At 34.9% G+C, this 16313-nt stretch overlaps 1 protein-coding gene across 1 annotated transcript; it reads left to right on the top strand.

The window, feature by feature from the left end:
• Positions 1 to 298: 298 nt before the first annotated feature.
• On the top strand, positions 299 to 9675 carry LOC122600865 (brefeldin A-inhibited guanine nucleotide-exchange protein 2-like). The gene is made up of 11 exons (XM_043773643.1): positions 299 to 1467; positions 2012 to 2329; positions 2475 to 2814; positions 2893 to 3315; positions 3402 to 3688; positions 3943 to 4216; positions 4623 to 5122; positions 5590 to 5911; positions 6511 to 6901; positions 7743 to 8416; positions 8852 to 9675. Exons 1-11 carry the CDS (start codon positions 299 to 301, stop codon positions 9461 to 9463), a joined length of 5310 nt encoding a protein of 1769 aa, XP_043629578.1. The 3' UTR covers positions 9464 to 9675.
• Positions 9676 to 16313: the final 6638 nt, after the last annotated feature.

Genomic DNA, 16313 nt, shown 5'->3' on the forward strand with positions numbered 1-16313 from the left:
TCGAGCTTTGGACTTGTTATGAAGCTAAGTAGCTGCCACGCGGATCATCAATGTAGTTTTCTTAAAATAAAACGACTTATGAATTTCGTGAGAATCACAAAAATCATCTATGTAATTTACTCTAACGATTTTAATCTTTCTCTTTTCAATTAAAAGGGGAAAAAAAAACACACACAGCGAGAGACACACAATACTTAAACCAACTTATACTCAAAAAATTCAAACGAACTTTCTGATCATCACTGATCAGATCCAACCGAAAAACCCGCCAACCGAGAATAATAAATAATCAAATAAAATGTCTTCGCCGGAAAAATCCGAATCCCGGAAAATAAACAACATAATAATCCCTACATTAGAAACAATAATAAAAAATGGGTCATGGCTCAAACATTCCAAACTCGTTAGTAACTCCAAATCCGTACTCTCACACATTACTTCCGCCCGTTCTTCTCTCAAAACTAATAAATCCGACATTTCGGGCGTGTTACACGATTCCGGTTCGAAAGAACTAACGTTCGCCGAATCCGAATTCATTTTGTCTCCAATTATCAGTGCTTTAGGTTCAGAAACGGTTAAGATAGTCGAATCGGCTTTAGATTGTGTACAAAAACTGATTAGTAACGGTTGCTTACGTGGCGAAGCGGATATATCGGGTGGGCCAGATGGAAAGTTGTTAGGGGAGGTTATTGAAAAGGTGTGTAAGTGTAGTGAGTTAGGTGATGAAGGAGTGGAGCTTTTGGTTTTGAAGACGGTTTTGTCGGGCGTGACGTCGGTTTGGTTAAGGATAGTTGGGGAAAGTTTGTTGAGGATAGTTAGGACTAGTTATGATATTTTTTTAGATAGTAAGAATGTGGTGAATCAAACTACGGCTAAGGCGAGTTTGGTTCAGATGCTTTTGATTGTGTTTAGGAGAATGGAGGCTGATTCGGTTAGGGAGGTAGTTGAGCCTATTGTGGTTGCGGAAATGATGGGAAGGGGCGAGAAAGGAGACGACGAGGGCGTGGGTTTGTTTGTTCAAGGGTTTATAAGTAAGGTTATGCAAGGGATGGATGGGGTAATGAATCCGGGTAGTGGAGAAGGTAATGACGTGGCGTTTGAGATGAAAACGTCGACAGTGGATTTGAGTAATCCGGGTGATGTGTTGGATTTTAGTACCGATAAGGATATGTTGGATGCGAAGTATTGGGAGATTAGTATGTACAAAAATGCGTTGGAGGGACGGAAAGGAGAATTATTGATGGACGGTGATCAAAGAGATGATGATGATGATGTAGAGGTTAAGATTGAGAATAAGTTGAGAAAAGATGCTTTTTTGGTGTTTCGAGCTCTTTGTAAGCTTTCAATGAAGGCCCCTCCGAAAAAGGCAATGGCAAACCCACAACTAATGCGAGGAAAGATTGTTGCCTTAGAGTTGCTTAAGATATTGTTGGAAAATGCAGGGTGTGTCTTTCGTACTAGTGAAAGGTATTTCACCTATGCTTTGCTGCCATCTGAGATCAAGTTTTCCGTGCTAGTTTCTTGTTTGAAATTTTTTTTTTTTTAATGGTTTTGATCTTATGGTGAAATGTGGTTACGAATTTAGGATTTGTAAGTAATGCTCAGGCTTGTTTCAATGTGTAAATATTATTAATGATTACTCTACTTATTGCGTTGGCCGGAGGTCCTTATGGAAGCAGTCTCTTTACCTTTGGGTAGAGGCAAGACTGTTTGCGCTGACCTCCCCCATACCGTGCTTATGCAGGGATCGGGTACTGCTGTTGTACTCTTCCTATTGCCTAGATCATTAACTATTACTTATTACGTGATACAAGCTTATAAGTACAATCAATCGTGTGTCTTAAAGTTGGGACTCTGACAACCTTGTTAAAACTTTGTGAGTTTTAGCATCTATATGCATTTTTATGCCTTAGATTTTCTGCTTATCACTGTTGGCCTCTTTCTGGTTTGAGTTTTTTTCCCCGGATTTTTGTCTTACACATTACTTTTTTTTTTTTTTGTGGTGGAACAGATTTTTGGGTGCCATTAGACAGTATTTGTGCGTGTCGCTATTGAGGAACAGTGCATCAACCCTTATGATCATTTTTCAACTATCTTGTTCAATTTTATTTAGCCTTGTGTCAAGATTTAGAGCTGGACTGAAGGCAGAAATTGGAGTCTTTTTTCCTATGATTGTTCTCAGAGTTTTAGAGAATGTTGTCCAACCCAACTTTCAGCAGAAAATGATTGTACTGGAGTTTCTTGAAAGGCTCTGTATTGATTCACAGATCTTGGTGGATATATTCCTCAACTACGATTGTGATGTTAACTCATCTAACATATTTGAGAGGTAAGTTCTTCCGAATGCTTTTAACTTACTTTGTGCAATCATTAGGTACCAGGACGGATAGATGCATACGTTTAGTATTTGATTGTGCTAAATTTTATAATTCAAGTTTCTGCATTGTGTTTCATTCTATTTATTCTTTTCACAGAATGGTTAATGGACTTCTAAAAACCGCTCAAGGGGCCCCACCTGGTGTCACCACATCACTTTTACCACCGCAAGATGTGACCATGAAGCTCGAAGCTATGAAGTGTTTGGTGGCTATTTTAAAGTCAATGGGGGATTGGATGGACAAACAATTGCGCATTCCTGATCCTCATTCTCCAAAAGCTGAGTACAATCATGAAATTAGAAATTTGCAAATGGAAAACGGGGCTGCAGCTGAACACGAGCCTGCTGATGTATCAGATTCTCTTTCTGATGCCTCATCTGAAATTTCAGATGCTTTAACAATTGAGCAACGCCGTGCTTACAAGCTTGAACTTCAGGTACAGACTTCAACTGAAAGCCGTGGAGCAATTAATTTCATTTTGAATGTGTCTCCATCTAATATAGGATTATTGCAGGAAGGTAAATCACTGTTTAACCGGACACCTAAAAAGGGCATTGAGTTCTTGATCAATGTGAAAAAAGTAGGATCTTCCCCTGAAGAAATCGCAGATTTCTTAAAGAATGCTTCTGGTTTGAACAAAACCATGATTGGTGATTATTTGGGGGAACTGGAAGATATATCGCTGAGAGTAATGCATGCATATGTAGATTCATTTGACTTTCTAGATATGGAGTTTGATGATGCTATCAGAACCTTTTTATGGGGCTTTAGGTTGCCTGGTGAGGCACAAAAGATTGATCGGATTATGGAAAAGTTTGCTCAACATTATTGCAAATGCAATCCAAAGGCATTCGTCAGTGCGGATACAGCCTATGTTCTTGCTTACTCTGTTATAATGCTGAATACTGATGCTCACAATCCCATGGTGAAGAATAAGGTATGTTTGTGCAGTTTATATGCACTCATTTCATCAACAAATGGTCCAAAAAATTTTCTAATACCTAGCACGTGCCACCTTTGCAGATGTCAGCTGATGATTTTATAAGAATCAATCATGGTGTAGATGATGGGAAAGATTTGCCAGAGGAGTATCTGAGATCATTATTTGAGCGGATATCAAAAAGTGAGATCAAAATGAAAGAAGATGATTTAGCCCTTCAACAAAGACATTCTGTTACTTCAAACAAGATTTTGGGTCTGGACAACATATTGAATATTGTAGTGCGCAAGAGAGGTGGAGAAAATCATACCAATGAAGATCTTATGCGGCAAATGCAAGAACAGTTTCAAGAGAAAGCACGGAAATCTGAGTAAGCTCAGTGATTTTGCTCTTTTGAACAGTTGCGATAAACCTACTTATTGTCTCACTTATGTTTGATCTTTTTTGTCAATTTTTTGTCTGGACGTCATCTCATGCATAGATGCTGGATCCCTAGATATCTTGATTTTCTTACTAGTGCTAAATATGTCTGTTGCATGCTATTCTTTACAGAGAGATCATGGTTAAACATCATTTTGTTACTGATACCCCTCCTGCTTATTGACACATGATGGTAATTTGTAGGTCAGTTTATCATGCCGCTACAGATATGTTTATGCTGAAGTTCATGATAGAGGTATGCTGGGCTCCTATGCTAGCCGCCTTTAGTGTTCCTCTTGACCAAAGCGATGATGTGATGGTCATTGCTAAATGTTTCGAAGGCTTCCAGCATGCAATTCATGTTACAGCAGTGATGTCCATGAAGACTCATCGGGATGCTTTTGTAACCTCACTAGCAAAGTTTACTTCCCTTCATTCACCAGCAGATATAAAACAAAGAAATATTGATGCAATCAAGGTTCGTATGGCCTTTTCACAAGCTCACAATAATTTGGTCATATATTACAACTTGTAATCTGTGCTGTGATTAATCGGATATGGTGTTCATTGTCATCGTCATAGCTATTCTAATATTTCATTACCTATACTTTAGTAAATATGTAAAATTATTTGACAGGAATCCTTAGCTAATATCTTGAGTTCACCACCTCATCCCATACTGCCTATTGCTTACTTTGTAATGAAGCTGTGTTATCTGTTCCTTTCTTCTTCTTAAACAACTTTATACTGATACCATAAACAACAATTACATATTTCTGTTCATTATGCATGTTCATGACAATTGCAGCAACCTTTTTCTCTCGACACATTTATCCTTAGATTTTTTGCACATGTCATTCTTATTAAACTTCATTTCTTCACAGCTTATAGTTACTATCGCAGAAGACTATGGGGATTACTTGCAGGAGGCATGGGAGCATATTCTAACGTGTGTCTCTCGGTTTGACAATTTGCATCTTTCGAGGGATGGGTTACCTCCAGATGCTACCTTCTTTCCCAGTAATCAGAATGAATCAGGAAAGTCAAAACAGAAAAAGTCAAATATTCTTCCGGTTCTTAAAAAAAAGAGGGCTGGGAGAATTCAGCAGGCATCTGTAGCAATGCGAAGGGGTTCATATGACAGTTCTGACATTGGCGGCAATAATTCTGCTGGTATTACATCAGAACAAACACATTATTTGGTCTCAGAGTTAAATTTATTGGAACAAGTTGGTGAAATAAATCGTATATTTGCAAGGAGTCAGAACCTTAACAGTGAGGCAATAGTTGACTTTGTGAAGGCACTTTGTAAGATATCCATGGAAGAGCTACAAACTACAGCTGAACCACGAGTGTTCAGTCTAACAAAGATAGTTGAAATTGCGTACGGTTCTCACTCCTTTCTTTGTTTTTTTAGTATAATTTAGCTGTTTTGAGGTGGTAAGATTGGGGAATGGGTCAAAATGGGTTCGGGCTAAACGGGTCATTATTAGTACAGGTTGAAATGGGCCAAGTTGGGTTGGATTTGACCTGCCAACTCTGTTTGTCCAATGTTTCCCCCGTAAATATTCAATGTTATCTTACGGTCATAAACATAGTATTATGAAAATATAATCTTTTGCGTAAGGATTTATGAGCTAATATGATATAACCAAAAACTTTGAGAGACGTTCAACCTGTCTGACCCATTGCTCATTCCTCTATAGGTAAGTTACCAGATCTGATCCATTTGTCCAAAAACACAACCTAGATCAACCTTTTCATAAGAAAATGGGTCAAAAGTGTTACCTCTATTTGGAGTCCTTACACAACCTTAAACCGCATCTTACCGCATCCTTCTTATTTGTTCAGGCACTATAACATGAACCGTATCCGGCTTGTTTGGACAAATATATGGAATGTACTCTCTGAATTTTTTGTGAACATTGGCTGTTCGGATAACCTGTCAATTGCGATATTTGCAATGGATTCCTTACGCCAGTTGTCTATGAAATTTTTGGAGAGGGAAGAGTTAGCTAATTATAACTTTCAGAACGAGTTTATGAAACCATTTGTGATTGCTATGGGCAAAACTAGTGCCGTGGAAATCAGAGAGTTAATAATCAGATGTGTCTCCCAAATGGTTCTATCTCGTGTCAATAATGTCAAGTCTGGATGGAAAAGCATGTTCATGGTACTCCAACTTTTTTTTTCAACTTGTGATTTTCCAGATTGTTTCCAGTATATTTGGGTCAGGTTATATTAATGGAGATAATATTTGTGAATTTTACTTCTATTTTCTTTGTATGGGTGATTCTTTTGACCCATTGGCTTTCAGTTGCAAGCCGACTATCTGACTTTAATATAGGCACACAAAAGAGAATATATGCTTAAAAGAATGAGCATAACTGGTCAAATTTGATCTAAGCTATGTTGAAGGTGTATGGGGAAACAGGTCGGTCAGGTAGCATAGATTAGAACACTTCTGTCCCGAGTTTCTTATTTGTTCTTTTATAAATCGTTAGTGTCCCAAATATGATTACAAATGAAACAAATTATTTGGAGGATAATTTTGACCCATCTGACGTTTTTACTTATTGGCTAATCATTTTGATTCTGGATCAAAGTTGCCAAATAGAAAAACTATGCTATTTGGAACTTCTGGCCTAAAATAGCTCATTCTTGCAAAGTGTAGTGTTCTAGTTACTATATAGGTCAAATTATCAATCACTCAGTTTTTTACTCAGTATGTTGCTCTCATTTTTAATTTCTAATTGTGGTAACATATACCAGGTCTTCACCACAGCAGCTTATGACGATCACAAAAATATAGTTTTCCTCGCCTTTGAAATAGTTGAGAAGATAGTTCGGGATTATGTCCCATGTATAACTGAGACAGAAACCACTGCTTTTACAGATTTTGTAAATTGTCTGATTGCATTCACCAATAATAGATTTAACAAAGATATCAGTCTTAGTGCTATTGGATTCTTGCGGTTATGTGCTGCAAAATTAGCAGAAGGAGATATAGGCTTTTCAATGAATAAAGAGAAAAAAGCTTCAGAAATAGTCGGATCACCACATCATGTGCAATCTCCACATCAAGGAAACACCATGAAGTATGAAATTGACGAGCTGCCAGACAAGGAAGACCATCTACACTTCTGGTTTCCATTATTAGCTGGTACGTAAATGTATTTAGTTTGATGATATAACTTGCTCTTTGTTATATGGGTAAAATCAGTGAAAGTCACTACTAAACACATCACTTACTCGAGATCCTGATGCTACAAATCATCTTATTATTTCCTCACAAAATCTAGGTATCTAGGCTCTATGGCAATCACCTAAATTCTGATTGCATCCATGCCTTTTGTATAATTAGGCCAGTTTTGACAAAAAAGTTGTCAACTACAATGGTATTTTTTGTGTATGTTTACATGCCCACTAGTTGTTCAAATGACTTTATTTAGAAAACTAATAAGCCTTTTAATTTCTGATAAAAATTGGTTAGTTTTCAATGAAAAACCATGTTTAAAACATTGATAACTCTTCTGCTTTGTCACATGTGAGCTAGTGCAAACTCTGTCAATTCATTGTTACACTCTTAAAAAGGCGAAAATTCTGAGATTTGTGGACCTCGATAGATTGACATGGAGTACCCCTTTCTATTTGGCAACCGTAGAGATTAATTGTTTTTGAAAAAAGACGTGTCTTCTCTCTGAAAATAATCCTTAGTACATAGTTACATACTCATCATGCAAGTAATTAGAAGCCCAAAATATGGAAAAGCTACGGATTTGAGCCTCTTATAAAATCTATAATGCGAGTCTAGGAAAACACAATCTGTACTTAGATGGAGATTGATTGCTGACTTGACTCACCATATATAGTCTGATTATTCTGATGGAGATTGTTTGCTGGATGATATCTGATTAGCTAGTTTCTTTGACATGCATTGCATCTATAAACGTGTGTAGTTGATGTTCTCAATCTTATATACATGTTTTATTCTTATTTCTCAGGGCTCTCTGAACTTAGCTTTGACCCAAGGTCTGAAATTAGGCAAAGTGCGCTTCAAGTACTCTTTGATACATTAAGGAAATATGGTCATCACTTTTCTCTACCACTGTGGGAAAGAGTGTTTGAATCTGCTTTATTTCCAATACTTGATCATATTCAACATTCTATTAATCCTTCTAATGATACTTCACCCAGACAGGGGGTTGATGGCAATGATGAACCTGATCAAGACTCTTGGCTCTATGAAACATGCACACTTTTACTCCAGTTGGTAGTGGATCTTTTTGCTAGTTCTTACACTATAGTAAATCCGCTTTTGAAAAGGGTGTTGATATTACTAGTAGATTTAATGAAGCGTCCTCATCAAAGCCTTGCTGGCATAGGTGTTGCTGCATTTGTTCGGTTGATTAGAAATGCTGGAGAGTTGTTTTCTGATGATAAGTGGCTTGAAGTCGTTTTAACTCTAAAGGAAGCAGCTAATGCAACGCTTCCTGATTTCTCGTTTGCTCTTAATAATGAGATTACTTCTGTTAACCAGGAAGATGGTTTGACAGATGTAAAATCTGCCAAATCTAGTTTGCAGGATGAAGATCTAGAAAAACGGCAGAGGATGCGTTTGTACACTTCCATTTCTAAGGTTCAATGTCGTGCTGCTGTCCAACTTCTGTTGATACAGGTAATATACCAAGTTTTCTCAGTGTGCTCTCATAATGTTTTTGATTATTTAAATTCTGTTTAGGAAGTTCAAATAGCAAATTCTAGAGGTTTTAATGTGACTTTGCTTAAAAATGGTTTCATGTGGGTTGCATTTGTTTTTAATCTCAAATTTTTGTACTGGGTAAAGTTTTAAGGCTTTGCTTAAATGTAATTAAATGCTTTAAAACCTCCTAAATCCCTTTATCTATTTCCAATATGCTTAATATTAAGATGAGAGGAAAAACTTATATTATAGCTTACTCTTTCTGGAAGACTCGTTTCATTTCTTTAATGTATATACCTAAAGTTTTTCATGATGTTACTCCATTTTCTTTGCTCTTATTTTCTCACTAGTAATTCGATTCAAGGGGAGTTATATTTTTTATTTCTCTTTTCTTTGTGTGAATATGACTAGGCAATAACAGAGATACAGAATATGTATGGGCCTCAGCTGTCAGTTAAGAAGACCATGATTCTTTTCCTTGCAGTACGTGAAGTGGCAAGCCATGCTCACAAGATAAATACTGATATCACATTACGCTCTAAACTACAAGAACTCGGACATATGACACATATGCAGGATCCTCCCTTGTTAAGTCTTGAAAATGAGTCCTATCAAATCTGCCTCACCATTATAGAGAAATTTAGTGCGGAAAGGCCACCATTCTATGAGGATTCAGAAGTTGACAGTTTCCTTGTTGACCTATGCCATGAAATCTTGAAATCCTATGTTGAAATAGCTCATCCTGCACACATGCTTCCTTTGTTTCCTAACCACCAACCCTATTGGCTGATTCCTTTAGGCTCGGGAAAAAAGCGAGAATTGTCTTCTCGTGGGCGCCTAGTTGTCACTACTCTACGGACTATGTGTAAATTGGGAGATTCTTTGTTTGAAAAGAACCTCACACGCTTTTTTCCTCTGATTACAAGCTTGATAAGATGTGAGCATGAGTCAAGTGAGGTTCAGGTAACCCTTAGTGAGATGCTTAGCTCCTCGGTGGGTCCTGTTCTGCTTCGGTTATGTTGAAACACGGTATCTTTATATTACTATTGTTCATGTTTAGAGATTTTTTACTATTTATTTTTTAACTTGTTTTACCTTATTTATAGCATATATAGTCCTGTTCTTGGGCATAGAATCTATTTAGAGTCAACAGAGTTGATAAGGAATTTTATGTATAGTAGTCAGTTGTATGATCTTCTAGTCTTGAATAACATTTCATGTAATGAGAGTTGGAATCTGAGGCAGAAATTAAATGTTATCTTTTGGTCTTTAGAATATGGCAATGTGATTCTCTTTAGAATAACTTATTATGTTGCTACTGTTATGCTGCAGAATATCATGTACGGGTATACGTGGCAAATTGGGTGGGTTGGATAACAGGTAATAAAGAGGTTAAGATGGATCAAAATGGGTTAAGCTTCCCGGCAAACATTTTTTTCTTTTTATGTTTTATAAGTACCTCCATATAAACTATAATTGCTTAATGATCCAACTTTTGATGAATAATACACGTGCAAAGGTTATCACTTGAGTATGTCAGCGGCTACATTTAGCACGCTCAACCCTTTTGAACTGTTTCCCTTTTACTCAAGGTTATAATTTTATCTGTTTGGCCAGTTAGCATGGACTTTACCTTCTCGCAGGTGATAAAAAGCTTTGATAAGAAAGAAGCGTTTCATGAAGAAAAGCTCTGGGCGAAGGTAAAATATTGCTAATGCAATTTGGTTAATTAAAATTGCAAACTACTTAATATGACGAGTTCGCTTGATTTTTATTCTCATAAACACCACAAACTCGGCACATATATCCTTTAAGTCACTCATACAGTTTTCTTTTTCTTTTTTGCCTATATCGATTCTTCCTTATTCTCTTGTTAATGAAAAGTAGATTTATATGATGTCCTAGTTTGTATTTGTAATAGGCTAGGTTCTGCGTGCATGGCAAATCATGTACCATCGTTTTTTTGGCACAATGGTGCGTTCGTATGTCCTAGTCGAGTCATATTGCCTGAACATGTTTGAGTAATTTATACAATTCGCACGGGGTATAACCTTTTACCCAAAAAAAAGTTAAGAGACCATCCAGCTAAATAACTGATATACTTATCATTATGTAAATAATGATTTTTTATTTGACTATATTACTTGTACTCATGTTATACATTACTATCTGTACTTCTCAAAATTAAGTAAAAGCATATATAAACATATGTAATGTGAACAGTTACTGTATGATAAATATTTGTTGCAAACTAATCAGTAATCACTGTAAGTTTTTCTAATCTGGTTGCTTTAATTTGTTCGGCGAAAACAAATTCCATAGCTTGCAACATGGTTTGCAATACATGCTCCTGTTGTTCAACCTTTTGGACTGTAGAACCTTGGATCCTATTTTACAACTGACTGAAGAAAAAGAGAAAAAAAAAGGGTGAAATGTCTTAAGTTTAGAACCCTCCGGCCTGGTGTGTTCATTATTTGTCAGGCTTCTGCTCAAGGAGAGTTTTATTGACGCTGTTGGAATCTTTGTGATGATAGACTCGAATCTGATTGATTCAAATAGCCAAATGTTGCAGGTTAAAAAACTCATCATTGAACATTTCTTTGTCCATGCATGTGTCCAAAAGTGCAGGCCTTAATTAAGTACGGAATATGATAATTTAAAATATTTTGTTGAGCATTTCAATAATAATTATAATATTGCTAGTATAATCTACTGTAATTATTTATCGTTCAAGTTAATGGTTTATTTAATTTCATCAAAACCGCTTGAATATTCAGGCTAAATATTAACTCTATACTCTTGTAAATGAGTTATAAATTTCTACTAAAAAGGATGTTGTTAGCTTCGATTATAAGTTAACCAAGGTTCCCAAATGAAATGCAGGCTATATGTTAACAACCTAGGGAGAATGATCATTATCATATTTACCACTAGTATTGCACTACCACTATGAAGTCTAGTGCAGGGCAAACAACTGGGCCTGGGCCAGGAGATATGAAATCATTGTACAACAGAATAACTTGGGCCTGGCCTGGGCCAAGAGACATGAAATCAGAGAAGGGGTCGAGTACGGATGTTTATGAGCTTCAAGGCACATAAGAGAATGTAAAATTCTATTGAACAAAAGTCTATGATTGGAGAGAATCAAACAACCGCGATGGGATAAATTAGAAAAGATGATCTTAATTTGTTCATGGAGATTCGTTGATGATAGGCTTCCAACAAGGATGCTCTTACTAACACGACATTAATCTTGACTCTACTTTACTTGCAAAGCCTAACGAAAATGCACTAAAAAAAACAATAAAATGTCGGATTCAATGATTCAAGGCGTTCAAGGTTATTTTGGTGATGTACGGATAATCTCATTTTTAGTCTTAAATACCAAATACAGTATATTTTATGTGATGTCTTATCAATTACCGTCACATGTAACATACGTTAGCTAATTCTTTTCATTACTCGTCGGTAGAATGTGACTATAATTCAAAAAATGCTGTAGAGATATTATATAATATATTAACCGACGTGATTAATAAATCAAACACTGGAGATGTCTTAATCCAATATTTTTGAAACAATATATTTTCCCCAAAACTTTATGGGGTTTGCTAAATACAGCCCTTAGAGCTGTGTTTAAGGTGCATAAATTATTTGTACATTTACCATGAAAATCAGAGAGTGGGCTTTTAATATGGAAAGTACAAGTTGTTTAATGCACGTTAAATTAGCATTTCCCAAACTTTATATCCCACTAAATTCCTTTTTTTTTTAATAGGATATTACTCATTCCAAAATTTTAGGAACCAATGTAATGGCTTCATGGTTGAGAAAAACTCATGTCATATTATCTCAGACTACAAATACAAATGTCTAAATTGATACGACTATAAGTTATTGTACACTGAAAATTAACTATTTGAAAACTTGAAAATTAATAAACAATAAGATAAGATATATCTATTATTAAATTAAAGTGGCTTCATGGTTGAGAAAAACTCATGTCATATTATCTCAAGACTATAAATACAAAAATTTAATTTGATACGACTATAAGTTAGTGTACACTAGAAATTAACTATGTTAAATTTGAAAATTAATTAACAATAAGATAAGATATATCTATCATTAATCAATCACATAATTGAAGGAGGAACAAAATAAGGTTCAACAAGGAAAACGACAAAAGCACAAAGACACAAATTAGTGAGTCAAAAGGGACACACGTTGACTTACAAAAAAATCATTAATAAAGATTTGGTTTCAATTCGTTAAGCATAACGTTGATGAGCAGTTGAAGGGCACCTCTCACTCAACAGCACCTTCCAAAGAGATCGACATCAATCACATGGTCACCTCAAAACTGGTCGGCTGTTTTTTAATCCATTGAATTAACCACTAGTTCAAATGCTAAACCATTAATATTAATTGCAACAGCTTCCCGCCAACGGCTCGATTTACCGTTAAAATAAACTTATATTAGTATTGAACTAGTGATTGTTTGTTATTAGAAAAGAGGGAGCGCACCAAAAAAAGGCATAGCGGATTTTGGGTCACCTCATCACTAGCCTCTATATATATATATATATATATATATATATATTAACCAAGAAGTTGTGGGTTCTAGTTTAATTCCATGATGGACGTAGCATCATGCGCTGAGATATTGTGGTGGCTGGTGGTAAAAACACAAGGTGAGAATTGTGAAGTGTCGTGACAACGTTAATTTCAAACTAGACATTTGAGTAAGAAAATAATAACATAGTGTAATATATAGAATTATGTTTTCGTTATGTTTTTCATCATGATTTGTAAAGGAATTAAGGGATAAAAGATGGCAAGAATGATATATCAATATGCATATGAATATAAAATGAGGAAAGGAAGAATCTACAAAGGAGGTGGGAAGGGGTATTTATACATAAATTTAATTAACATTAATACCCCTCCACACTAAGAAAGTTACAATTTAACACCACAAATTTTATAGCTAACACATAGTATCCCCATAACATAAATTGATAGCTAGATACCAGTATTTGTGAAATAAGAGACCAATTAAAAGTGTCCTAAGAGTGGTATTCACGCACAAGTCTTTCAAGAAAAATGTTTTTTCATTTTGTTTTTGTTTTTTTTTAAATAATAATTAACGTATATAAAGATTAAAAAAGAAAAAATAGGGAACAACTTGCTGGTTTGGAAGAGTTGGTTATGATGCTCCTTTTTGAGCAATCGATCTCGTTGCCTACAAAAAAGTTTAAGCCTTTGATTCAATATTGAATTGTTTTAAAAACAATGGTTGGGGATAATTTAGAAACTTTGGGTAATTTAGACAATTTATTGAAGGGTATTATTATGCTTTATAAAAGATTATTAATAATTAGATATTTAGATATACGAAAAACTAATAAAGTTGAATAAGTGGCTGGTAAATACTTTGGCTTTTGGAGACAGAACCTCATACACCGTCGAGGTATTAAGGCTCAAAACCCATGGAAGACGGCACTAAGCAGTTTTGATCTTTTCTTTCTTTTTTTTAAAATATATTTTTGTCTCTTAAGACAGAAGTCAAATGTTCTATTCTCGTGCCTTGTAAGGTTAGAGGTGTTATCTGATGTATAACCTGGAAGCAACCTCTCTATATATACCGTTGTGGTAGAGTGGTTACTTTTCTATATCTAGATACTCGTATATGCTTCAGAAATTGAGTTGGAAAAATTATTAGGAGCCACACAAGTGACTCATGTCACTCGGTACGGTAAACGGTTCAAATCTCTTTAATTCAGGACTTTGCTTATATAACCGGGGTGACACTTAAATTCTAGTAAATTGAATTTGGATAGTTTGGTGATATCAAGACACTTAACATGTAAGAAACCATAGTCCAAGATATATAGATGCATGAGCTAGGAGAACATGCGATAGTCTTAATTAAATTAAAGGTTAACTAGGAAAGATGGTCAGATTCAAAGCCCATGCCATTAACATTAGGTGGTCATCACATGAATGCAAACCTTGTGTTATGAATATCTATACATATTCTTCCTTTTCAAAGTGGTCCATATATGAGATTACTCGTCATGAATTTCTTTAATGAATCAATGTGGGTGTCATCAATTGAATGCGAACCCAGTAGATAATTTAATTTAAGGCAATAAACTTTGTATTACGTTTGGCCTTTAGCACACAACTTGCTATAATTTAATCAGAAATTCGATCGTTAAGTGGGGTGTAATGGGTCTAATATATTATTAAGTGCGGTTCTTGGTGTACATATGACACCAATGTAAGTAATGATCGGCCCCATATTATACCTTAGCCGGTACGTACTTACAATAGACGTTTTAGCCTGTTTTGAACCCGAACATAGAACTCTTTTTTCAATGAACCCCAATAAAATAAAAGGTTACAAATTGAGGTATTTTTCAATCAATTAACCATTCTTTTAAAACAAACATAATTGTTCAGATCTTTTGTGTGTTTTTGGTGCAAATAAAGATTGTGTTTTTGGTGCAAATAAAGATTAGTTGCATATTTGAAGTACTTAATTAATAAACTTTTGATATAAAGAAACACTAAACAAGTTAGAGGAAATTAAGAAACAAATATAAATGATAGTTCGAGATCCACAACCTATAATTAAGTTGTTGAGGAAATATCTTATTCAAGTTATTTGAGGAAGATGAGTATTTCAGTTATGTGAAACTAAACCGAATAATCATGTGTGAAAATTAACTGGAATAATTTGATGACTGTTTCTAATTAAATGTCTTTCTTTATATCTAAAAAGATTCAAGCTTAATTAAAAGCTTAGAGCTATAATAAAATATCAAGATATATGAAGCATACTTGTTTTATGATCTATTTAGTTGGACTTTTTGTAGACAAAGAATCATAATGGGAAACTAGACTTATTTACCGGCCTGGTAGTTGCTGCATGCACAAGAGTCCAATAATAATATCACAACAATTTTCCAAGTTTGTAGCCATGACTTGCTCTCTCTTTCTCAAAAGGGAAGACTATACATATGTTTTTCTTGAAGACCCCACTTCACACAAACACTTTATGTATTACTACGATATTCATTGACCTGACCACCAACCTCCCTCAGGTTGCTCGCAAGTCGGCACCCTCATTACTATTGGTTTTACATTTGAGAGAAAATACTTACTCAAAGTCTCAATTTTAGGACAACAAACAACGCATATACACTTTTTCTATTTCTTTTACATACAACGGCCAAAAGGTTCAAGATTTGGAAGAAGCAGGCCGGGAGACTTTGAGGTCTAGTTTCAAATCCGGACAAAACGTTTAATTATTAATTCTAGAATAACTAACAACTATCATTTGTCATAAAAAAAAAAATACTCTAACTCATTCATATTCATGTTCATATACATCGTCTAAGAATAGAACACAACATTTGTCACAGTGACGTTCGATCTTGAGAATTTGAATACCCAGGCCAAGTAAAAAAATATATGCCCATAGCTAGCTCTTAGAGAATTCAAATAAATATGCAATTCTTTTCTACAAATGAGACTTTATGATAGTAATAAAATCATAGTATCTATATTCACTTATTAACTAGTTATTGAAATTCAATATATCTATGTGTAACGCATTATCAATATTATATTTTAAAGTAAATTCGTTTTTCAACTTTCAATTTTTCAACATTCGACCTTTAAAAGAAAATCTCAACCAATCATTTTTTTTTTTCTCCTCAAATCTCAACAACTTATTTTTCCCTTTTCCTTCATAAATCATATTATTTCTCTAATTCATTCAAAATCTTTTATTTCAAAAACTGTGCATCGATAAATTATATATGGGTGTTTTTAAAATTTCATGCTCTTTAATTAGAGATGT

Source organism: Erigeron canadensis, chromosome 5 (genome assembly GCF_010389155.1).
Source record: "Erigeron canadensis isolate Cc75 chromosome 5, C_canadensis_v1, whole genome shotgun sequence".
Classification (NCBI taxonomy): Eukaryota; Viridiplantae; Streptophyta; class Magnoliopsida; order Asterales; family Asteraceae; genus Erigeron; species Erigeron canadensis.